Source organism: Somniosus microcephalus, chromosome 9, assembly GCF_052327205.1.
Source record: "Somniosus microcephalus isolate GS21.2 chromosome 9, FLI_Smic_1.0, whole genome shotgun sequence".
Classification (NCBI taxonomy): Eukaryota; Metazoa; Chordata; class Chondrichthyes; order Squaliformes; family Somniosidae; genus Somniosus; species Somniosus microcephalus.
In genome coordinates, this window is record NC_140995.1 from 190,309,835 (window position 1) to 190,334,883 (window position 25,049).

At 43.7% G+C, this 25,049-nt stretch overlaps 1 protein-coding gene across 2 annotated transcripts in view; it reads right to left on the reverse strand.

The window, feature by feature from the left end:
• The window catches only part of ascc3 (activating signal cointegrator 1 complex subunit 3), a 654,593-nt gene that overhangs the window by 165,314 nt on the left and 464,230 nt on the right, over positions 1–25,049 (reverse strand). For both annotated transcript variants that reach the window (XM_085997711.1, XM_085997710.1), the window contains exons 23-28: positions 11,489–11,587; positions 7,390–7,558; positions 4,016–4,236; positions 2,867–2,952; positions 1,191–1,357; positions 176–321 (exon numbers count right to left, since the gene is read on the reverse strand). In XM_085997711.1, the coding sequence (XP_085853837.1) occupies positions 176–321; positions 1,191–1,357; positions 2,867–2,952; positions 4,016–4,236; positions 7,390–7,558; positions 11,489–11,587 (888 nt within the window). The remainder of the gene's footprint in view (positions 1–175; positions 322–1,190; positions 1,358–2,866; positions 2,953–4,015; positions 4,237–7,389; positions 7,559–11,488; positions 11,588–25,049) is intronic.

Sequence of the window (25,049 nt, forward strand, 5' to 3'; positions counted from 1 at the left end):
ATGGATGACAGACACATCCTTCCATCACTGTCAGTTGCAGCTTGCAAATTGCTGATTGGATTCTGCAATGTACCATTAAATGATATGTGCTCCCAAAGTGCACAGACACACATAATCCATTTGGTATTAGCCCATGATCTGTAATTGCTCCCCATGGTCTAATATTTGCTCTTACCTGTCGGATACCTAACCAGTCAGCCAAGTCCTTGGCATTTGCCAATGCAGTGGACAGCCCCACTATCCTTACAGGGCTTTCTGTGTGTGATGAGATGAAATTAGTTCTGGACACAATTACTTCTAGCACAGGACCTCTTTCATCCCCTGCAAATAAACACATTTTTAATTGTTATTTTAAAATATTAATCTGTTTTACAAGAGACACACTGACCTTTTAAGGTCTGATAGAAAGTCCCATTTTAAAACAGAAGCAATGGCAATGTTATAATTATTCAGTTTATGTGACTCATATCGTTTACAAAACATACTGGGGTAGAAATTGATATGCTTTGCGCCCCGTTTTCGGGTGTAGAACAAGCACAATGCTGATAAATTTAGCAGTGGAACAGCCCACGACCAATCTGCACTTGATTTCGGGTCACTGCTGAATTTGTTAGGCCCATTTCTTAGACGTCCCTTGCGGCTACTTAAAACAGGTGTTCAGCTGCTTGCATTAAAAAAGACTTGCATTTATATAGCGCCTTTCACGACCACCGGACGTCTCAAAGCGCTTTACAGTCAATGAAGTACTTTTGAAGTGGAGTCACTGTTGTAATGTGGGAAACGCGGCAGCCAATTTGCGCACAGCAAAGTCCCACAAACAGCGATGTGATAATGACCAGATAATCTGTTTTTGTTATGTTGACTGAGGGATAAATATTGGCCAGGACACCAGGGATAATTCCCCTGCTCTTCTTCGAAATAGTGCCATGGGATCTTTTACGTCCACCTGAGAGAGCAGACGGAGCCTCGGTTTAATGTCTCATCCGAAAGACGGCACCTCCAACAGTGCAGCACTCCCTCAACACTGCACTGCAGTGTCAGCCTAGCTTCATGTGCTCAAGTCCCTGGAGTGGGACTTGAACCCACAACCTTCTGACTCAGAGGCGAGTGTGCTACCAACTGAGCCACAGCTATGTTAATTAGAGGCCTAATTAAGTTTGCTAACGTCTCTAATATCATTCAATGCTTACCTAGTAAGTGGATCTCATCTATAATGAGAATTGACACCTTCTGGACATAGCTCCTGTTCTGCCAACTTCTGCTGATGCCATCCCATTTCTCGGGGGTTGTGACAATGAGGTCTGCCTGTGCAATTGCCTTCATGTCTGGAGTCACATCCCCAGTCAGTTCCACTACGCTGGAGATAGACATATACCATAGATAAGTCATTTGTAAAACAAAAGTTTCAGTATCTGTGAATGAATTTTGTTTTGTCAATTAAATTACTGCACTCTTAAGTTTATGAAATTGATGCTTTCCTCAGACATGACAATGTTTCTAAAGTTCCCATGTAGGGGACACTTGCAGCTTGGTATCAGGCTGGAGTTATACTGGAAACTCAGGCTAGTGAGAGACGAACCGCTGGATTTATACACCTACTTTTATATCAATGCAAAAGTAGAAACATAGAAGATAGGAGCAGGAGTAGGCCATTCGGCCCCTCGAGCCTGCTCCACCATTCAATGCGATCATGGCTGATCATCCATATTCAGTACCCTGTTCCTGCCTTCTCCCCATATCCCTTGATCCCTTTAGCCTTAAGAAATATATCCAACTCCTTCTTGAATATATTTAATGAATTGGCCTCTACTGCCTTCTGTGGTAGAGAATTCCACAGGTTCACCACTCTCTGGGTGAAGAAATTCCTCCTCATCTCTGTCCTAAATGGCTTACCCCTTATCCTTAGACTGTGACCCCTGGTTCTGGACTCCCCAACCATCGGGAACATCCTTCCAGCATCAAGTCTGTCTAGTCCTGTTAGAATTTTATAAGTTTCGATATATAAAATGCAATACAATTGCAGCCTTAAAATATATCAACGCACAGTTGGTATGTTGAGCAGATGTTTTTTTGAAAAAGATGATAAATTAAAACCTTTATCAAGGATAGTTTGCTTTAGGTTATTCGCTTTACATTTAAAAGATCAAGTGAAAGGTCTGAAAAGGGAGTTACTTCAAAGCCTATATCATCAACGTGCCATCAGTCATGTTGTGGTTGCCCAGCAAATTATCGAGCAGGATCTGTCATGAAAATAAACCGGAAAACAAACCAATGCTCATCAAAAAATTCCTCCTTTCTCTGTTTAAAAAAATGTGCCGAATCAAAAGTTTGTGCAAATTATTTGAAGAACAATGACATGAGGAATGTACATCTGGGAACACATGGGTTGAAAGTGCAACATCTCTTAAAGGGGCAAACACATTACTCTCAGAACTACTATGCTGTTTCCTGAAACTGTTTCATCTCCACCCATCGCTTCCCTAGTTAGATGAGTTTAAAAAAAAATAAAAATAAAATTATTAATAAGTATGAAAAGAGCAACTTATCCGTGTCCCTAAACATTTAGTGAGGGGCAGATAAGAGCAGATTGCCATAGAATAGTCCACAATGGAGAGCACAAATGGAAATACTAAGGGGAAGCGTGGCAACACAGAAAACAAAAACAAAGATCCCATAATCAACTGGGGGGAGGGGGGGGCGGTGTTAGGGGTTTAAAAAGCCAAAGAATGATGCAATTGAAGAACTATTGGGGTAAATTTTCATCTTCAATGTCAGGGGGCATCTATAACGAGCGGGTGATCCGCCCCGTCAGATTACCGCCCATGTGGTGGAGACAAAAATTTACCCCATTCAGGCTGGTGCTTACTTTTTACCCAGCTTCTCGGTAATCCTGATTTTCCAATCCTCAATTCGCTCACGGACAAGTGCCTTGAGAGGAGCAATGTAAACAGCCTAGAAATCACACAAAAGAGTTCAAAGGTCACAACATTAAGCTTCAGGAGTCAAATTTCCTAATACACAATAAGTCAGGATGGGCAAAAGATACCTAGAATCAGAGTCTCAAAGAATAGGTACAAGCGCATCGGTACAGACTTACGGAGACAAGGGGGGTGATTTTCATTCAGAAGTCAGGAAGGAGGCGGGACTACAACTTTCGGGGTTGTAGTCCCGCCTCCATCGCGATGCGGCCAATCCACGCGATTTTAACTTGATTGACCTCGTTGAGCCCGCCCAGCGGGCTCAGCAGACCAATTAAGGGCCACCCGGCAACAGGTGACGTCACAGACTGAAATTTCATCTGTCAAGACGTTTTGACAGATTAAATATCAGTGTTTCACAGCTGTTTGAAGCTGTCAAACACTGATAGTCTTACTTCTAACCTGAGTCCTTCTACACAGACTCAGTTAGAAATCGCTCCGGCACAGAAAGCTGCAGGCTGTCACTTTTGACAGTTCGCAGCCATTCTGCTTTCTGTGCCGGTTAGATGATGGACTCCCGAAACCTAGAGGAAGGAAGGCTGAAAAGGTAAGTACAGGTAATTTAAACTTCTTTAGACACACCAAACACACTTACCTTTGCACTCATGCACCCATCACTCACCTGAACACCGACATCTCGACCCCTCCAACCCGACTCCTCTAACTTGCCGTGGTTTGGAGCCGTCGGGATTCCCCCACTTCAAGCTTTAAAATAGGGATTAGGCTAAAAACTGCCTATTAACTACCTGTCAATAGGCAGTTAATTGGCACTAATCCCTTCCCGCCTCGGGTAGGCGGGTCCCAGTGCGGGGCGGGTACCCGCCTCCTTGGAAACTTACATGGAGGCGGGATGGTGTTGGGACCCCCGAACTCGGGACTTTAACCCCCCGCACGCCTCCAATCCCGACTCCACGGGTCAATGAAAATCGACCCCAAGGACTTTGTGAGATACTTTTATGAAGACTTAAAGAACATTCAACTTAAATAATTCAACGAAAAACATTACAAAAATGAGAGAAAATTAAACCAAAAATAACCTTTGATGTTGGGTATTTGTTGAAAATGCGAAATATCGCCAGCTCAGCTGCAACCGTCTTTCCAGACCCTGTGGGAGCTCCAAGCAATACATTACAGTCAGTGTGATAGAGGGTGTGAAATATCTGAGTCTGGATTGGGTTGAAGTGGGTGAACTTGTACAGTGCTTCATACTCCCGATTTCCCAGAGCATTGATGGGCAATGGCTGCAGGTCAAGCAATTCTGCAAAGTACAGAGAACTCAAACATGTAATACGTGTGAGCACACACACAACCAGCAGAGGTGCAAACAAGCACATAGTGCTAACAAACTGAAAGGCCTCTTTGGGTACAAGAGCAAAAGACAAGATTTTAACTGCAATGTACTTTATCGAAGGGTATTATCCAAATTAGACAGTATCTTTTCATTCTTACTTTGGAGAGAGATACAACACAAAATCCAACAAACTCTTTCATTGAGGTAAAATACAAAATGGGCCAGAACTTCGAGTCCCCACGGGTGAGTACGCGCTGGGTACTCACGGGTAGGCCCAACGAAAGTGCCGGTTTTGTGCATGCACTGCGCATGCGCGGGAAACCGGAACTTCCGTTCCCTTAAAGGAAGGGGTTCACAGGTCAAACACATGCGCCGGAGAGGCAGTGCGCACGCCTGGAACTTCCGTTTTTTTTGCAGGTTTCTCCGGGAGGGTAAGTCTCCAGGAGCTACGCTTTTAAAAAGCGGTCGCAGGACCTGCTTTTAACAAGGTAAGTGGTGAGTTAAGTAAAATTAAAACATTTTTTCCACAGGTTTATTATTTTTAAATACTTTAAAGAAAGGTAAGTTTATTTGTAGCCCCGTTAGAAACTGTAATTAATTTTTTCAAAAATTTAAATTATTGTTTAAAATAGTTATTTTATGTAATTTATAGTTATTTTAAAAATGTGATTAAAAAAAAAATTATTTGAAGTTTTAGTGATGTTTTGGGGTTGAATTGTATTCATAGATTTGACAGGTCTTCCTGTCAAATCTATGAATAGATTCCCTGCTACCACTGGCTCTCCATGGCCCACGTGATCGCAGGGGACGCTTTGAACTAACTGCGCCCCTGGGATACGCAAGCACTGCAATTAATCGGGGATAGTCAGCATGGCTTTGTCAAGGGTAAATCATGTCTGACCAATCTGATTGAATTTTTCGAGGGGGTGACTAGGGGGGTGGATGAGGGAAATGCTGTGGATGTGGTTTACATGGACTTCAGTAAAGCTTTTGACAAAGTCCCGCATAGGAGACTGGTCAAGAAGGTAAGAGCCCATGGGATCCAGGGTGCCTTGGCGCGTTGGATCCTAAACTGGCTGAGTGGCAGGAGGCAGAGGGTGATGGTCGAAGGTTGCTTTTGTGACTGGAAGCCTGTGTCCAGTGGGGTACCTCAGGGATCGGTGCTGGGTCCCTTGTTGTTTGTGATCTACATAAATGATTTGGATGAGAATGTAAAAGGTATGATCAGTAAGTTCGCAGATGACACGAAAATTGGTGGGGTGGTAAATTGCGAGGAGGAAGCCTCAGGCTACAGGACGATATAAACGGGTTGGTCAGATGGGCGGAAAAGTGGCAAATGGAATTTAACCCTGAAAAGTGCGAGGTGATGCATTTTGGACAGGCAAATAAGGCAGGGGAATACACAATGAGTGGTAGGACCCTAGGAAGTACAGAGGGAACTTGGTGTACATGTACATAGATCCCTGAAGGCAGCGGAACAGGTAGATAAGGTGGTTAAAAAGGCATATGGGATACTTGCCTTCATTAGCCGAGGCATAGAATATAAGAGCAGGGAGGTTATGATGGAGCTGTACAAAACGCTGGTGAGGCCACAGCTGGAGTACTGTGTGCAGTTCTGGTCGCCTCACTATAGGAAGGATGTGATTGCTTTGGAGAGGGTGCAGAGAAGATTCACCAGGATGTTACCTGGGATGGAGCGCCTCAGCTATGAAGAAAGACTAAACAGGCTGGGGTTGTTTTCCTTGGAGCAAAGAAGGCTGAGGGGGGACCTGATTGAGGTGTACAAAATGATGAGGGGCATAGATAGGGTAGATAAAGAGGAACTTTTCCCCTTAGTAGGGGGGTCAATAACAAGGGGGCATAGATTCAGGGTAAGGGGCAGGAGATTTAGAGGGGATTTGAGGAGGAACTTTTTCACCCAGAGGGTGGTTGGAATCTGGAACTCACTGCCTGAAAGGGTGGTAGAGGCAGGAACCCTCACAACATTCAAGAAGCATTTGGATGAGCACTTGAAATGCCATTGCATACAAGGCTATGGACCAAATGCTGGAAAATGGGATTAGACTGGACAGGGATGGATGGGTGGCGCAGACACGATGGGCCGAAGGGCCTCTTTCTGTGCTGTAAAACTCTATGACTCTATGCGCGCTGGCAGTTGGAGCAGGCCCAGGATCGGAATCCCATGCGGGCCCACAGCACAACGGCTGGCGCGCAAGGTAAGTGCAGGTTGAGGGCTTGCACCTGCGGGAAGCCTCCGACCCGAATTTCTGGGCCAATGTGTTTTCAATGAAGTTATTAGTACATCATCATCACTAGAATGAACAACCCTGCATTAATAAAATGCTCTCAAGTCTTCAGAACGTTGCAAAGCTCTTTACAGCTAATTAGTTACATTTGAAGTGTAGTCAATGCTGTTTTGTGGGCAAATGCAGCAGCCAATTTGCACACAGCAAGGTGCCACAAACAGCAAATAAATGACCAGATAATGCTAGCCAGGACACTGGGAGAACCTGTCCCCCTGCTTTTCTTCGAATAACACCGTGGAATCTTTTACATCCAACTGAGAGGGTAGAAGGGGCTTCAGTTTAACGTCTCATCTGAAAGACAGCACCTGCAACAGTGCACTCTCCCTCAGTACTGCACTCAAATGTCAGCCTAGGTCATGTGCTCATATCCTGGAGTGGGGGCTGAACCACAATCTTCTGATTCAGAGGCGACAGTGCCATCACTGAGCCTGACACTGATGATGGTCATTATTCGTGCATGAACCTGGATGAAAAGTGCCAGCAGCCTGCTCCACCACAGGGAGCATCACAACCCAGTTTGATCCAATGTCGACACATCTGCACTCCCAGCTGGAGTCATTAGAAAGTGATCTGGAGCTGGAAATCTGGCTGATTTTCCTTTCCCTAACCGAGGGTTGCTGAGGCCAGTTGTAGGGCCACTATCGCCACCTTGACAGTTCAGCGAACAGCACCTACTGGTTCGAACCCGGGACCTTCTTTCTATGGTTCAACTATGCACTGAAAAACTACTGACCCACCTCGGGTGGTGAGCACTATTGATAATTACCTTCAGTTTATCAATAATATATGAATAGATGTTTAATAGCTACATTACCAGTGTGAGGGGGATGCCTCTCTGGCAAAATCAGATGCTGAAAGTTAATTATGCACACGGCCTCAGCTCCCAGCCACCGATCAGAGACAGCCCGGATGTAGTACTGAGAGGGCAATGGCTCAAAAATAGGAATGGTAAATACCAGCAGCTGCGGTTCTTTGGACAAAACCTACAATCAACATAAAAGAAAACAAAGGATTGATGGACTTTTTTCTCCCCCAGCATGTCTTTTAATTTACAATCGGCCATTTTACAACCTTGCAATACAAACTAAAACAAGCACAATCCAAAATAAAAACAGAAAATGCTGGAGATACTCAGCAGGTCAGGCAGCATCTGTGGAGAGAGAAACAGAGTTAACGTTTCAGGTCGATGACCTTTCGACAGAGCAATCCAAAATTCTCCATATGAATAGTTTGCACCTATTCTCCTCTGGAATAAAGTCATTCTATTAACCGAACACTGGTGCAGGTAACACAACCTTGCTCTAATGGAGTAATCCCACTGTATAAATACGGTGGCTTAGAAATTCCAGTACGCTGAAAACCTGCCGGTGTCACTGCGGGCTGCAGTTAACGGCCGCCCGAATTCATAGTAATTTAAATTAGCAGCAGCGCTAAACTTATCGTGCAACCCTCTTTTTCCGGCGCTACTCTCAGCAGGAGTCCCAATGTAGTGGCGCCGTAGCGTCCCTGGAGCGAAGCAGCGTTGTCTTAAAGCAAGGCTGTTATTTTAGAATGTAGTGTTGGTCCTTTAAAGGGGAACTGTCTTCTAAAATAAATAAAAAAATCATTTAATAGGCAGTTTTTAGCCCTTAGAGCTCAACTGCCTTCTGAAAAAAAAAATCAACCTTAAAAATATTCCCAAATGGCAGTCTTCAGCTCTTAAAGCTGAATTGCCTTCAGCACCTAAAAAAGTGGTAAATGTGCTTCAGCACAAACACAAATGGCTCAACAAGCTAGGGAAGGGAACCCAGGGTCTCGCAAGCAGCACTCCAGCTTAGTGCAGGGGGTCAACACTGCAAGAGAGGTCCTCTACCCACAGGGGCCAGGAGGCTCTCCAGAAAGAAGGATGTGGGACCAGATCACCGAGGTCATCATTGCCAGAAGTGTCGCCCCCACAACCTGGCTCCAGTGCCCAAAGAAGCTTCATGACCTCAGACCAGTGGTCAAGGTCAGTGAATGAATCTTCAAAAGCCATCTCCTACCAACTATACCACTAACCTCGCACATATACTCATTGCGCGACATCTCCCCAATCACTCACCTACCAACAATCTGTACCAATTCCGAGGCCCACCTCCCATTCCTAGCTTCACCTCACCCCCTTGGAGGAGACGGTGCTGGCCATTCTTGGCAGGGGCATAGCTGAGCCCTTGTCCAGCGGCGGGGCTGAAAGGATACAAGATGCTGGTATCCTCATTCCTTCTTGCATGCACCTCTTGCTTTTCCGTCCTCCACTCTTCACAACTCTACCCTTGTGCCTTCCTCACCCAAGAAATCCAGCCTGCCCAGCCAGTGGTTGACCAAGAAGAGGGAGAGGAGAATGAAGAAGAAACACCGTCACTCAATTTGACACTCCCAGCCACCAGCTCCTAGAAGTCATCCTGCAAGGCCATTTGCAGTCTCCCCCACTGAAAGTCAGCAGCCTTCCACCAGCCATGCTGCAGCCACTGCAGTAGCACTGCATTTGACATCAGTATGATAGGCAAAGGCACACACAAAACAGTCACTAAGGGAATGCACAAGGGTGATTTAGTTGATTTCTTGGTGTCATATTGGATGGATAGATGTTGTAAGAAATCGTGGATTGAATGAAATAATAGTCTGTTACGGGTTCCCTAGATCAGCAGTTTGCCTAAGTTGATGGCACAGAAAGACTCCAGTCATGTCAGAAAAATAGCTGTACAGCGAGCTGAATTACGAGGTCAGAGCACAAAAACAGGCCTTTGAATGGGCATAGCTAAGCCTGATAAGGGATGCAGCAAGGAACTGTAGGATAAACAAGCTGTCTACGAGAGGGCAACAAGACCTTTAGAACAGAGATAAAGAGGAAAATGACCTCATGAGGCTGGGGGGGGGGGGGGGGGCTGTCATAGGTAGCCTCTCCCTTGTAATTGGACAATGGGATGGGTAAAAATGATTGACACCAGGTATCCACCAGCCCATCAGAATAAGGTATAAAAACAGACGACCAAGAGAGGAAAACAGGCAGTTAGGGGTGAAGGCTTCCCCGAGGTGGCTACGGTCTAACACCTTGGTGAAGTTTAGCCTCTGAGGTGGATCAATGCTGGCTGACGGCCTAACACCTCCAACAACTCGAGGGATGATCCAATGGAAGTGATCGCTGCAGCAGACTGCAGGAATCCACCCAATCTGAGACCACCGTACTGCCTCACCGTCCGTCCGGTCGTTTCGTCCCGTTCTGTTCCAGGGCCGTAGAGCGCTCTCATCTGTCATGCGTTGCATGTGTACTGTATCTATTTCAATCGCATGTAGTAGTATCTGATTATGCTTAAACTGTAGCTCTCTAATAAAAAGCCTTACAACTTCCAAGACCCTTTGGGTAATGTGTGTGTGACCTGTGATCCAAATCTTACAACGTATAAAGTTTGATTGGAAAGTTTGCTATGTGATGACTTTTATTTCAGCATTGTGGCCAAGAGGACGCTGTGATGGCCAGTAACAGAGGGCAGGTAAGGTGTGGGACAAATGTTGAAAGTATAATTGGGGTTGTGGTCACTGGTACTGCAAACAGATAATTCCATCCTGGATATCCCGGCCAGAAAGGGGTTGTCTGGGTTGCATCCTTCCTTCCACTTCCTCCTCTTCTACATCTTCCTCATCCTCTGTGAGCAGATGCTGGAAATCTGAAATAAAAGCTGAAAATGCTGGAAATACTCAGCAGGCAAGGCAGCAACTCGAACTGAGATGTGAACTTGGTTTCTCTCTCCATGGATGCTGCCTGACCTGCTGAGTATTTTCAGCATTTCCTGTCTTCTCAGAAGCCTTCCTTCACCATCCAAGGCCTGCAAGCATCCAGCAGAACTCCCTGCACACTTTAAAAACTTTTAACATCTGTTGCACCAAGCCGCTACTTCAAGAAAAGATTGAAAAAATCCAGTCCAAAAGCTTAAATCGAAGCTTACCTGAGTGTGTCCCTTTAAGAAACACTGACAGCGTCTTTGTAGGTCTGCTGCACATATGCTTTTCTGAGCGTGCTTAGGACCCAGTGTTAAAGTAAGTGAAAAGGTCAAAGTTTGCAGACGTGACGTCACGTTGGCATTGCACGCTGACTGATGTCATGCTCTGCTGATTTGCACTTCTAGGGCCAGCGCCGCTAACGGTAGCGTTACGGCCCTCAGCAAAATGGCGACCGCCAAGTCCAGCACCAGAGACAGATTGAAGTGAGGCAGCCGCCATTTTTTTCCAGAAACGGGCCTTAACGGAAAGCGGGAAGTCGGCAAATTTTTAGGCTGAGAGTTTAACTGTTACTTTCGTTATCACGAATTTTGCCTTTAGATCACCCTCTGGCATACCTTGTTAGAAGCATTCTTACTTAAGACAACTTTTATTATTAAAATTGATAGAATTAGACAGGAAAAGTCACAGTGTTACCCTGACTTCTAGAATCTACTTTCCTCATTCAAGTCCGTCAGTGAAGGAAGGACTGACATGAAGGCTGAGAAACAGAACGTAAATCCACAAGATTAATTATTCAACATTACAGCTTTCCAGGAAAGCTCTAAAGGGCTAATTAACGCTCAATTAATATTGCTGTAGGGAGCACGGCATATTGCAGACTATAGCAGACATCAATACACATACAAGATTGACTGTAGACATTCATATTTGTCATCAAATCATGGTCACCAGCTTTAAGACATATCATATGCATTGTCTCTATAGTGAAATCAAAACAACTTTCTATGGTCTCCCTAATATGGTAAACAAAAACAGGTTTCCTGCCAACATATTTTAGGAAACATACTGCAGTGGCTGCAGCAACTCGACTTCACTGTGGTAGCAACCACAGACCACAGACGTGGTAGCAGTGGGGAAAATGTCATGACTGGGTTAGCTATGTGGTTACATCTCACCTGTTTCTTTTGGAGGAGGAAGTATTCTGAATGATATATGTGGTCATTCACAGGATCTTCCACCCAAATCCACCAAGGTTCACCGACAGATCCGTGAGTCTGTGGGAATAAATGCTATCAATTAACTCCGGTGCTGCAAAACTATTTAAAGCAGTCTTAAGAAAATGACACCTGTGTTATAGAATCATAGCATAGCTAGCCATTCAGCCCATCGAGTCTGCTCTGGCTCTTTCGAAGATCAATCCAGTTAGTCTCACTTCCCAGCTCTTTCCCCATATACCTGCAGTTTTTTCTCCTTCAAGTATTTATCCAATTCCCTTTTGAAAGCTACTATTGAATCTGTTGCCACCATCCTAGCAGGCAGTGCATTCCAAATCCTAATCAAGCATTGGGTAAGAAGGTTTTTCCTCATGTTGTCTCTTGTTCTTTTGCCAATCACCTTAAATCTGTGCCCTCTGGTTATCGACCCTTCAGCCATTGGAAATAGTTTCTCTTTATTTACTTACTCTATTTAAACCCTTCATGATTTTAAACACCTCTATAAAATCTCCTCTTAGCCTTCTCTGTTCTAAGAGCAACCCCAGCTTCTCCACGTTACTGTAATCCCTCATCCCTGGCACCATTCTAGTAAATCTCGCCTCTACCCTCTCAAAGCCTTCATGTCCTTCCTAATGTGTGGTGCTCAGAATTGGACGCAATACTCTAGCTAGGGCCAAGCCAGTGTTTTATATAGGTTTAGCATAACTTCCTGGCTTTTGTACTCTACGCCGCAATTTATAAAGCCCAGCATCCCATATGCTTTATTAACTGCTTTGTTAACCTGTTCTGCCACCTTTAAAGATTTGTGCACAAACACCCCCAGGAGTCTCTGTTCTTGCACTGCTTTAAAATTGTATCATTTAGCTTGTATTGTCTCTCCTTATTCTTCCTACCAAAGCAAATCACCTCACACTTTTCTGCATTGAATTTCATCTGCCACGTGTCCGCCCATTCCACCAGCCTGTATACGCCCTCTTGAAGTCTATTACTATCTTCCTGTTTACGACACTTTCTAATTTCAAAATTGTGCCCTGTATCCCCAAGTCCAAGTAATTAATGTATATCATAAACAGCTGTGGTCTTTGTACTGAACCCCAGGGAGCACCACTGTATACCTCCCTCGAGTCCAAAAAACAGCCATTCACCAGAACTTAGCCAATTTTGTATCTATGCTGCTACTGCCTCTTTTATCCCACAGGCTTCAATTTTACTATGTGGTACTTTATCAAACGCCTTTTGAAAGTGCATATGCACAACATCAACTGCACTGCCCGCATCCACTCTTTGTTACCTCATCAAAAAACTCAATCAAGTTAGTCAAACACGATTTGCCCTTAACAAATCCGTGCTGGCTCTCCTTTATTAGTCCATGCTTGTCCAAGTGGCTGTTAATTTTCTCCCGGATTATTGTTTCTAAATGCTTCCCCACTACCGATGTTAAACTGACTGGCCTGTAATTGTCCTTTATCTGTTATCTGAGTATGTCACAACAGCACAAACAAGGTGGTAGAAAAGTGTAATACAGTGCAGAGAGGTTTAGGAGATATGATTTTGAAAGTTATCTGAACCCGGAGGTAATGTTGTAATGGTCGGGGGAGAGAATCTAATGAGAAGATGATAAGTGAAAACAATCAGTCAGTTGCAGTCTGAGCACGCCACACACTGGTCGTCACTGTGCAGTGATGCTTCTACTAAGATTTTGAGCGATTCTACAAAAGTATTACATAATTAAACGCTGCAGCTTGGTCTAAAAAAAATTGCATTATAATTAGCTTGTAGTGGATTAAAAGGAAGAAACACACAGGCGATTCAGATAACAAGCTAAATGGCAGGGAATTAACATCAGCTCAGAAAAGTGTGCAAATTTGGGTGATAGTGCAGAAAAAAAATCCAGAAAATGTCTTTGATGGCTAGGTGGCTATATAAGCATCTGCTATTCTGCTGTTGAAACGGGCCTGCCAAACACTTTCATCACATAAATGAGTGAACCCTAGAGTCACACTCTGATGAACCTTTACTGTTTCTGTTTAGCTGAACAGTAAAAGCAGAAAGGTGTATTTTAGACAAAGTTAAATAGACTTCCATCCACTAAAAAGAGAAATAGTGGAAAGGCATGAACATTGATTCATTTTAATATGTTTGTTGGGAGCCACTTTTTGCAGAACAAAACTGATTCTCTACTCATACTGAACACGAATTCAAGACCACGGGCCCAACTCTGAGGCCCCTTGATGAACTTGTATAGCAGAAGGCAGTCTTTGACATTTGGCATTAATACTGTGCAGTGAGAGCAACACACTGTCACTGGCTGAATTGCATTTAAAATGTACTCCAGCAGTGCTCTCACCTTATGAACAGTACAGGGTTTTATTGAGATTTCATTGTGAAAACACATTACAACTGTTCAAATAAAAAGTGCCTCTTTCTGCAATTGTCTTTTTGTTCATTTCCCCTCTAATTCTCAGTCTTGCTCTCTGTTTTCCATTCTTTGTCTCTTTCATTTTCTCTCTCTGTATGACTCTCTCAATTTCACTCACCACCATTGTATCTCCCTTTGCCCAATTCCCCCCCGCCCCCCCACTCAAACAACTTGCATTCATATGGCGCTTTAAATATAGAAAAATGTCCAAGGTGCTTCAGAGGTGTAATAAAAAAAATGGATGCCAAAACAAACAAGGAGACATTGAGGGAAGGTGACCAAAAGGTTGGTCGAAAAGATGGGCTTTCAGGAGGGTCCTAAAAGTGGAGTGACCGAAGGATTTAGGAAAACAATTCCAGAGCATGGAGCAGAGTTGTCTGAAGGCATGGCTGCCAATGGTGAAGGAAAGGCGCCCATAGTCAGAGGAATGGAGCATTTGATGGAGGATATAAGGATGGAGGGTTTTAGAAATAGGAAAGGTTGAGGCCAGGAAGGAATTTGAACACAAAGATGGGAATTTTAAATTTGAGATGTTGGGGTACTGGGCCAATGTAGGTCAGCAAGGACAGGGATAATGGGTGAGTGGGACAGGGTACGAGCAGGAGTGTTTTGATGGGCTGAAGTTTATTAAGGGTGAGGGAGTGGAGACTGGCCAGGAGAGGTTTTATTTCTGCACATCTCTCCTTCCTTCTGTACGTCTTGCAACTGTTTCTCTCCCTTTCTGTCTAGATGTTTCTTTCTTCCACTCTCTTCCCTTTATGTCTTGCTCTAGTGGAGACCTGTAGTCAAACCCCAGGACTTCACCTATCTGATAGCTTCGGAGCACTCATAGATCTGGTGGAAGAGGGGGTTGCTGGAGCCTGGGAGTGAAAAATCCTTTGTTAGCATCAAACAGAGGGTAGCAGAGCATAATTAACTGGCAGAAAGCAGCCACATGACACTGCTCAGTGTCATTAAAATAGATTGTGCAATGCTTGTACAATGTATAATCTGCAAATCACAGTTTGCAGAGCAATGATAATAGAGGCAATTCTGTAGCTGGGTTAGTTCAGAATATGAACATTGCTATCAGAATGTGTATTCTAATAAAAATGATTTTCACAGCCATCATAAAATCAACGATTGAAAGATGATAAGAGTGCATTGGGGAGACCAAACAAGGTGTGCCCTTTTCACTCAGAATGACCAAGATGACATATGTTTCTTCTTACAGAACCAGCTATGGTGTTTGCATAGTGCATGACTAATGTGTTGAGGCTCTTTATTGCAATATTCCTCTAGTCTTTGAATCTTTCACCCACATTTTGTCATCTTCATTCAGATTTGATAACATTCTGACTGTATCTAAAATGATGGATTCCTTCCCTACAACAATCCAGCACCTTTCATGACCAGATTTATTGAATTTAATGTCACAACTTGCCATGGTGAGATGTGAATTCATGACCTCTGGCTTGCTCATCCAGTTCCATAAGCATTAGATGACCACAACCGTATATGCTGACCAACATCTTAAGGGTGCACTGATGTAGCAACCACCAACCTAATGCCTCTTAAAAGGGATCCATCTCAAACCATCAGTTCTTTTCTCCAGTATGGTTTCAGTCTGCTAATGAGCTATGATTTTTTTTTTGATCATCCTTGCAACAATAATTTGCATTTATATCGTATCTTTAACATAAAGAACATCCAAAGCTGCCTCATAAACAGGCAAAGAAAATGAACACCGAGTTAGGTAGTGGCAGGTTGGGAGGGTGACTGAAAGCTTGGTTGGTCTTGAGAGAAGATCTTTGAAGGTGAAGGGGTTTAGGGATGGTAATTCAGAAAGTAGGGCCGACACAGTTGAAAGATCTGCCACCAATTATGGAATGAAGGGTGAGGGGTAGGCACAAAAAGCAAGAGTCAGAGGAACGGAGTGCCTAGGAATGCATATGGGGCTGGGAGTGACAGAGTGGGATGACAGCATGGAGGGATTTAAAGATGAGGATGAGGAATTTAAACAATGCAGGGGGGCACGGGGACCCAATCCATGTCAGTGAGGATGGAGGATGATGGACAAATGGGACAGTATGAGAAAGGAAACATGTGGCAACCTTTGGACATGTTGGGAGTTTATGGATGGTGGAAGACAGGGGGCCAGCAAGGACGACATTGGAGTAGTCAAATCTGAAGGTGACGAAGGCGTGTATAAGGGTTTTAATGGTGGAGGAGCCGATATGGGCAATGCTGTGGAAATGGAAGTACATGGTGTTGACAAACAGGATGTGGGGTTTAAAGCTCAGCTCAAGAGTTGAGGAGGATGCCAAAGCTGGGCATGGTCTGAGTCAGAAAGGAGGATGGAGTCAGTGACAAGAGACTGAAGCTGGTGAAGGGTGTCAAAGATGATGGCTTTAGTCTTCCTGAAGATGAGCTGGAGGAAGTTGTAACTCACCCAAGACGTGATATCAGAGGCTGTCAAGGGTTTTTTTTATACAGAGGTGGTGAAAACGTGGGGCTGGATGGCATCAGTATACATTTGAAATTTGAAAGTGAGCCAATGGATAATGCCACTGAAGGACAGTATATAAATAAGGACAGCATATAAATAAGGAAGAGGAAAGGGCCAAGGATAGATAGATAGATGGGATTTTGGGAGTGACAATTTATGCAGGGGGCAGGAAAACAGCGATTGCTTGAGATGTATTGGCCTACATTTGATAGTCTCCTGTGGTCTTCCCCACTTCCTCAACTGGTTGATATTTGTTCCTCCTACTGGTTGGTGCAGGATTACTACTTGCTATCAGTTTGGGTTCGCCAGGACCACTCGGCTCCAGACCTCATTACAGCCTTCGTCCAAACATGGTTTTCAAAAGGCCTTCGATAAGGTACCCCATAATAGACTGATGAACAAGGTCAGAAAATGCAGAGTCAGGAGACAAATAGCAGAATGGATTGCTGGCTGGCTTCAGGACTGAAAGCAGAGAGTCGGAGTAAAGGATAGCTATTCACAGTGGCAGAAGGTGGGTAGTGGTGTTTCACAAGGATCAGTGCTGGGATCGCTGCTGTTCACAATTTACATTAAAGATTTAGACTTAGGAATCAAAAACACAATTTCTAAATTTGCGAATGACACCAAATTGGGGAGGATAGTCAATACTGAGGAGGACTGCAACAAGTTACAGGAGGACATTAAAAAACTTGCAGAATGGGCATATAATTGGGAAATGAAGTTCAACACAGATAAATGTGAGGTATTACATTTTGGTGGGAAGAATAGGGAGGTCACTTATCACTTGGAGGGTGCGAGTCTAGGTGAGGTAGACAAAGGGGAACCGGTAGATGGATGTATCTCGATTTTCAGAAGGCCTTCGATAAGGTCCCACACAAGAGGTTGGTGAACAAAATTAGGGCACATGGAATTGGGGGTAATATACTAGCATGGATTGAGAATTGGGTAACAGACAGAAAACAAAGAGTATGGATAAGCGGGTCTTTTTCAGGAAGGCAGGCTGTGACTGGTGGGGTACCGCAAGGATCGGTGCTTGGGCCCCAGCTATTCACAATCTATGTCAATGATTTGGATGAGAGGACTAAATGTAACATTTCCAAATTTGCTGATAATACAAAGTTAGGTGGCAGTGTCAGTTGTGAAGAGGATGTGAAGAGGCTTCAAGGGGATCTTGACAGGCTCAGTGAGTGGGCAAGAGCATGGCAGATGGAATATAATGTGGATAAATGTGAAGTTATCCACTTTGGTAGAAAAAACAGAAAGGCAGAGTATTTCCTAAATGGTGAAAGATTGGGGAATGCAGATGCTCAAAGGGACCTGGGTGTCTTTGTACATGAGTCACTGAAAGTGAAGGTGCAGGTGCAGCAAGCCATTACAAAGGCAAATGGTATGCTGGCCTTCATTACAAGAGGATTTAAGTACAGGAGTAAAGAAGTCTTACTCCAATTATATAGGGCCTTGGTGAGACCACACCTGGAGTACGGTGTACAATTTTGGTCTCCTTACCTAAGGAAGGATATATTTGCCATAGAGGGAGTGCAACGAAGGTTCGCGAGATTGACTCCTGGGACGGCGGGACTGTCGTATGAGAAGAGATTGAGTAAACTAGGCCTGTATTCTCTTGAATTCAGAAGAATGAGAGGGGATCTCATTGAAGCATACAAAATTATTACAGGGCTTGATAGGGTGGATGCTGGGAGAATGTTTCCCTTGGCTGGGGAGTCCAGAACCAGGGGCCACAGTCTCAGGATAAAGGGTAGGCCATTCAGGACTGAGATGAGAAGAAATTTCTTCACACAGAGGGTGGTGAATCTTTGGAATTCTCTACCCCAGAGGGCTGTGGAGGCTCAGTCATTGGGTATATTCAAAACAGAAGGCGATAGATTTCTGACTAGTAAGGGCATTAAGGGATATGGCGATAGGGCTTTTGAATGGAGTTGAGGCAGAAGATCAGCCATGATCTCATTGAATGGCGGAGCAGGCTCGAAGGGTCAAATGGCCTACTCCTGCTCCTATTTCTTATGTTCTTAGGAACAAAGGGATCTCGAAGTACCAATACACAAATCACTAAAAGTTGCGACGCAGGTTAGCAAGGCCATAAAAAAAAGCAAACCAAGCACTAGGGTTTATTTCTAGAGGGATAGAATTGAAAAGTAGGGAAGTTATGCTAAACCTGTATCGAAACTTGGTTAGACCACACTTGGAGTACTGCGTACAATTCTGGTCGCCATATTATAAAAAGGATATAGAGGCACTGGAGAGGGTGCAGGGAAGATTTACAAGGATGATACCAGAAATGCGAGGGTATACATAGCAGGATGACCTAATAGATGTCTTTAAAATTATGAAAGGATTTGATAGAGTGGATACAGAGAGAATGTTTCCACTTGTGGGGAAGAGCATAACTAGAGGCCATCAATATAAGATAGTCACCAAGAAATCCAATAGGGAATTCAGAAGAAACTTCTTTACCCAAAGAGTGGTGAGAATGTGGAACTCACTACCACAGGGAGTGGTTGAAGCGAATAGTATAGGTGCATTTAAGGGGAGGCTGGATAAACATATGAGGGAGAAGAGAATAGAGGGTTATGTTGATAGATTTAGATGAGGAAAGACAGGAGGAGGCTCGAGTGGAGCATAAATGCCGGCATGGAATGGTTGGGCTGAATGGCCTGTTTCTATGCTGTATACCCTATGTAATCCTATGGACGAAAGAGTTGAATTCGAGGTGAGTTGAGAGTGATTGCGCTTGACATCAAAGCAGCATTTGACCGAGTGTGGCATCAAGGAGCCGTAGTAAAATTGAAGTCAATAGGAATCGGGGGAAAACTCTCCACTGGCTGGAGTCATACCTAGCACAAAGGAAGATGGTTGTGGTTGTTGGAGGCCAATCATCTCAGCCCCACCTGTAGGAGTTTCTCAAGGCAGTGACCAATGTTCAGGTGCTTCATCAATGACCTTCCCTCCATCATAAGGTCAGAAGTATGGATGTTCGCTGATGACTGCAGTGTTCAGTTCCATTCGCAACTGCTCAGATAATGAAGCAGTCCATGCCCGCATGCAGCAAGATCTGGATGACATTCAGGCTTGGGCTGATAGGTGGCAAGTAACATTCGTGCCACACAAGTGCCAGGCAATGACTATCTCCAACAAGAGAGTCTAACCACCGCCCCTTGACATTCACCAAATCCCCCACCATCAACATCCTGGGGGTCACCATGGACCAGAAACTTAACTGAACCAGCCACATAGATACTGTGGCTACAAGAGCAGGTAAGAGGCTGGGTATTCTGTGGCAATGTCTCACCTCCTGACTCCCCAAAGCCTTTCCACCATCTACAAGGCACAAGTCAGGAGTGTGATGGAACACTCTCCACTTGCCTGGATGAGTGCAGCTCCAACAACACTCAAGAAGCTTGACACCATACAAGACAAAGCAGCCCACTTGATTGCCACCCCATTCACCACCTTAAACATTCACTCCCTCCACCACTAGCGCACTGTGGCTGCAGTGTGTACCATCTACAAGATGCACTGCAGCAACTCACCAAGGTTTCTTCGACAGCACCTCCCAAACCCACGATTTCTACCACCTAGAAGGACAAGGGCAGCAGGCGCATGGGAACACCATCACCGCCTTCCAAGTCACACACCATCCTGACTTGGAAATATATCGCTGTTCCTTCATCGTTCATGGGTCAAAATCCTGGAAATCCCTACCTAACTGCACTGTGGGAGTACCTTCACCACACGGCCTGCAGCGGTTCAAGGCGGCGGCTCACCACCACCTTCTCAAGGGCAACTAGGGATGGGCAATAAATGCTGGCCTTGCCAGTGACGCCCACATTCCATGAACAAATTAAAAAAAGAAAAACAAGTGACTAAAGAAGATGTGATCCTTGGTTTTATAAATAGGTCAAGAAATATAAAAGCAAACAGGTAATGCTAAAACTATACAAATCACTGCCCACATCTACAAGGTCTCTGTTCCTCCGGTGTCTTCACTCCTTTTCTATCATCCTGGCTATGAGTATACTTTATCTACTGTGTTTTTGTAGTCTCCTGTGGTCTTCCCCACTTCCTCAACTGGTTGATATTTACTCCTCTTACCGGTTGGCGCAGGATTACTACTTGCAATCAGGCTTGAGGTATTATTTCATCAAGGGTCAATTTACGTTTTACTGGAATCTCTCAGTCTCACAGTTCCAATACAATGTGATCTGAAATGATTAAGTCATGCAGAATGACACAGGCACAGCGTTCAACCAAATAGTATAAGGCTGTTACAAAACCATCCACAGATGAAGTTTCTACTCCTTTATTTTAATCAAATCTAACTCTTTCAAATTTCAGGTTTTTACAGACGACAAAATGTTTTTCAAATTGATCTCATACTGTTTCATAAATATTCTGTCATTCTTGAATAGTTGAAAAGAGCACAAAATATCTTCCATCTCCTCACCCATCAAATATATCAGTGTGCCATTCTGATTCAGTTCTTCTTTATTATCTAAGCCTGAAGCAATTCTAAATCTTTCAAGTAGCTTTATTGACCTTGGCCATTCTGCCAGCTGACTGAAATCAAACTTAACCATTAAGTTTGTGCAGAAAGAAGCCAATTCTCTGTGCTTTTAAATCATTTCTGCTACCTATTTGTAGACCTTGTCTTATCCAAACCTTTCTCCTGCCTTATCCCTGGCAACTTGGTCCGTTTTTCCAAGAACAACCACTGCTACCATGATGCATTATGGGTTATTCCACAATAGACCCAGATAAAGAAGATCTCTAGAATACAACTTAAATTACATTTTTCCAGGTACTTTCCAGCTTCCAGGTAGGTCATAAAATCTACACAATTACACGTCACTCCAAACCGGATTATACCCGCTTTCTTTATCTTTACATTAATTCAGCACTCCCTCTGCTGGTCTTTATTTACCTTGCAGATACATAACATCACAACTAACCCTGGGAGAAGAAAAGCCAAGGAAAGGGCCCCAGTACTTGACAAAAAAGAAATCCAGTGCTGCCTTACCCTCGTGGGTCATGTGGTACCCAAAGAGCAATCGACAGAAGGGCGATGTTACCCCCTGACCAACTTGCTGGAAGGCAACGCTTATTGAATGGGCCATTGTGATGGGCAAATGATGACCCAAGCTAAGCACTTTTAATAGTGATTTTAATCAGATTTCCAGCATCTGCAGTATTTTCTTTTTGCACTTTTAATAATAAGTTAATTGTGAAGTTTCTGAAGCTGTTCAAAGAAATTGCTTATGGTAATCACTGTTGTACACTTAAATAGCTACCATCATTTTCTGGGCCTTGTTTACACACAGGAATTTCTGACTTGCAAATGGGAAGTTTTCACTAACCATGTCCTTTTAAATATTATTCTTGATGACCTGTTTCAACTCCAGTAACTAAAAACCTAAACTCATCAGTGTGGTTACATCTGCTTCTTTCAACATGCACAGAATATGTAAATCTTTCTTTCATGGTGAAGTTCAAAAGGTTAATGATGTATAACCTTAATCTAAATAAATCAGAGATGACAATACAGCCCCTTGTTCATCCAGTAGTCATTTACATTGAGGACACCAAGAAAATTAACCCTGAAATTGCTGTCCACCTTTTCCATTTTGTGCAGTAACACACATCTATCCTCAGACTTTTACATGGTCGATGACTGAGTGCTCTGCTAAGTCAGTCAGAGTTACAGGATGCAACTTTTTCCCCTACGATTTCAGGCTTTCCAGGAGATGTCAGCAAATAGATGTGAGGTGCTTCTTCACAAAAAGGAAAAAAAATGTTTTCAAGTTGAGCCAGGAACCAGCTTCAGAGCAGCATCTATCTGGAAGCCCTCTAGCTTTCAGTCCAATTCTGCAGTTATACTAAAATTACTGGTCTCAGACTCATATCTGGGGAATATGATGCTCCACAGGCAGATTTGAATACTATTGACTCGGCCTTCCTGTGGTTTGCATTGTGATAATCGACAAACAAGCTCTCTGCATGCATTCTTGTTTCCCAGCAGTTATTTTAAAAAAAATATTAGCAGAGGTGGGCAACAGTTCTGGTTTCTCCTAGCATTAATAACATTTATTAAGTTTCCATGAGGTTCAATGGACTGTCTGGGTACCAGTAAGACATAGCTTCACACCAGCCTTAGTGCAAATTCAAAGTGGTGCAAGACTACCTACTTGGTTTTAGTATTTGTAGGAGTTTGATCAAAAGACCTGGCTGTCAAGTTACACTGCCACTTTCATAACAGTATGCAACCAAAACTGTTTTGCTTCAGTCCAAAATTGGCAATATAACTGTATCCATTGAAAGGTACAGGATACCCGAAGATGGGACTGGGGATGGAATAACAGTGTAATTTTTTGGGGGAGCTATAAAATAATGTACCATTAAGCATTATTACAAGTATATATCTGTTAGAATTATACTGTAATAACATTTTGTGGGATAGAGTGAACTTAAAGGTGAATTATGGGAGGACCTGCTGCTGCTGTGGAGACTCATTAATGTCACAACTCACAGGTGTCAGCTGTGCTTCAGTTGGAAGCACACTCGCCTCTGAGTCAGAAGGTTGTGGGTTCAAGTCCCACTCCAGGGACTTGAGCACAAAAATCTAGGCTGACACTCCCATGCAGTGTTGAGGGAGTGCTGCATTGTTGGTGCCGTCTTTCGGATGAGACGTTAAACCGAGGCCCCATCTGCTCTCTCAAGTGGACGTAAAAGATCTCATGGCACCATTTCGAAGAAGAGCATGGGAGTTCTCTCCGGTGTCCTGGCCAATATTTAGTCCTCAACCAACAGAACAAACACAGATTATCTGGTCATTATCACATTGCTGTTTGTGGGAGCTTGCTGTGCGCAAACTGGCTGACGCATTTCCTACATTACAAAAGTACTTCATTGGCTGTAAAGCATGTTGAGACATCCGGTGGTCGTGAAAGGCACTATATAAATGCAAGTCTTTCTTTCTTTTTAGCAAGCAGTGCTAGAGAATCAGAACAATAGTGTTATAGCCTCATCTCTGGCTCACGGTCTCATTTTACAAAATCACCCATTTAACATAATCCTCAACTTACAATTGAAACAGTGAAGTCATAAAATACTGAAGGAAGTATACACCTGTTATTGCTTTGTACCTCATATTTTGTGTACGCACACTCACCATACTGGAGAACGGTTTTGTTCGAGAAAAAAAAGTAATTGCACTCCAAAATGTCCTTTGTTGTGTGAAGCACTCTGAAACATTTTGATGGTGTATTTATATACCACCTTATATAACAATATTTCAAGGCACCTACCCAATCAGGACAGTACTCCCCATTGAACAAGTGGTACAGACCACGCTGAATCTACTGCCAATTCATGCTGAAGCCTGGTTGGCTGGGCTGATCCTCCCCCTCCCCCAATGAACTGGAAACTAATTTCACTTGACAGCTTCTCCTGCCCCCACCGCCCCCAACAATCTTTAACAGAAAGATTATGTCCTGATGCTGTTGGCTTGGGCTAGATCTAAAATTCATGCCCCAGAGTGCAAAAACAGCATCACTTTAAGTATGCAAGCAACATATACCGAAAATATAAAACAGTTAGAAGCATTTTCCCAAAGCAACTTTTTGGATGAACATCCAATATATTTTTATCCATAAGAACATAAGCCCCTCGAGCCTGCCCCGCCATTCAATAAGATCATGGCTGATCTGATCTTGGCCTCAACTCCACTTTCCTGCCCGTTCCCCATAACCCTTGACTCCCCTGTTTTTCAAACATCCATCTATCTCAGCCTTGAATATATTCAATGACTCAGCCTCCACCGCTCTCTGGGGAAGAGAATTCCACAGATTCATGATCCTCAGAGAAGAAATTCCTCCTCATCTCCGTTTTAAATGGGCGACCCCTTATCCTGAATTATGCCCCCGAGTTCTAGATTCCCCCACGAGGGGAAACATCCTCTCAGCATCTACCCTGTTAAACCCCCTCAGAATCTTATATGTTTCAATAAGATCACTTCTCATTCTTCTAAACTCCAATGAGTATAGGCCCAACCTGCTCAACCTTTCCTCATAAGACAACCCCTTCATCTCAGGAATCAATCTCATGAACCTTCTCTGAACTGCCTCCAATGCAAGTATATGCCTCCTTAATTAAGGAGACCAAGACTGTACGCAGTACTCCAGGTGTGGTCTCACCAACAGTTGTAACAAGACTTCCCTGCTTTTATACTCCAACCCCCTTGCAATAAAGGCCAATATTCCATTTGCCTTCCTAATTACTTGCTGTGCCTGCATGCTAACCTTTTGTGTTTCATGTACGAGGGCACCCAGATCCCTCTGTACCGCAGCATTCTGCAGTTTCTCTCCATTTAAATCATATTTTGCTTTTTTATTCTTCTTACCAAAGTGGATAACCTCACATCTCCCACATTATACTCCAGCTGCCAAATTTTTGCCCACTCACTCAATCTATCTATATCCATAATGACATTACTTTGCTTACGGTTAAAACTCATGCGCATGGAGCTTGAGAGTTACCTCTTTGTAATATTTCTGAACAGTAATCTGAATGGTGTTTTGAAAAGCTTACTACATAAAAATGAA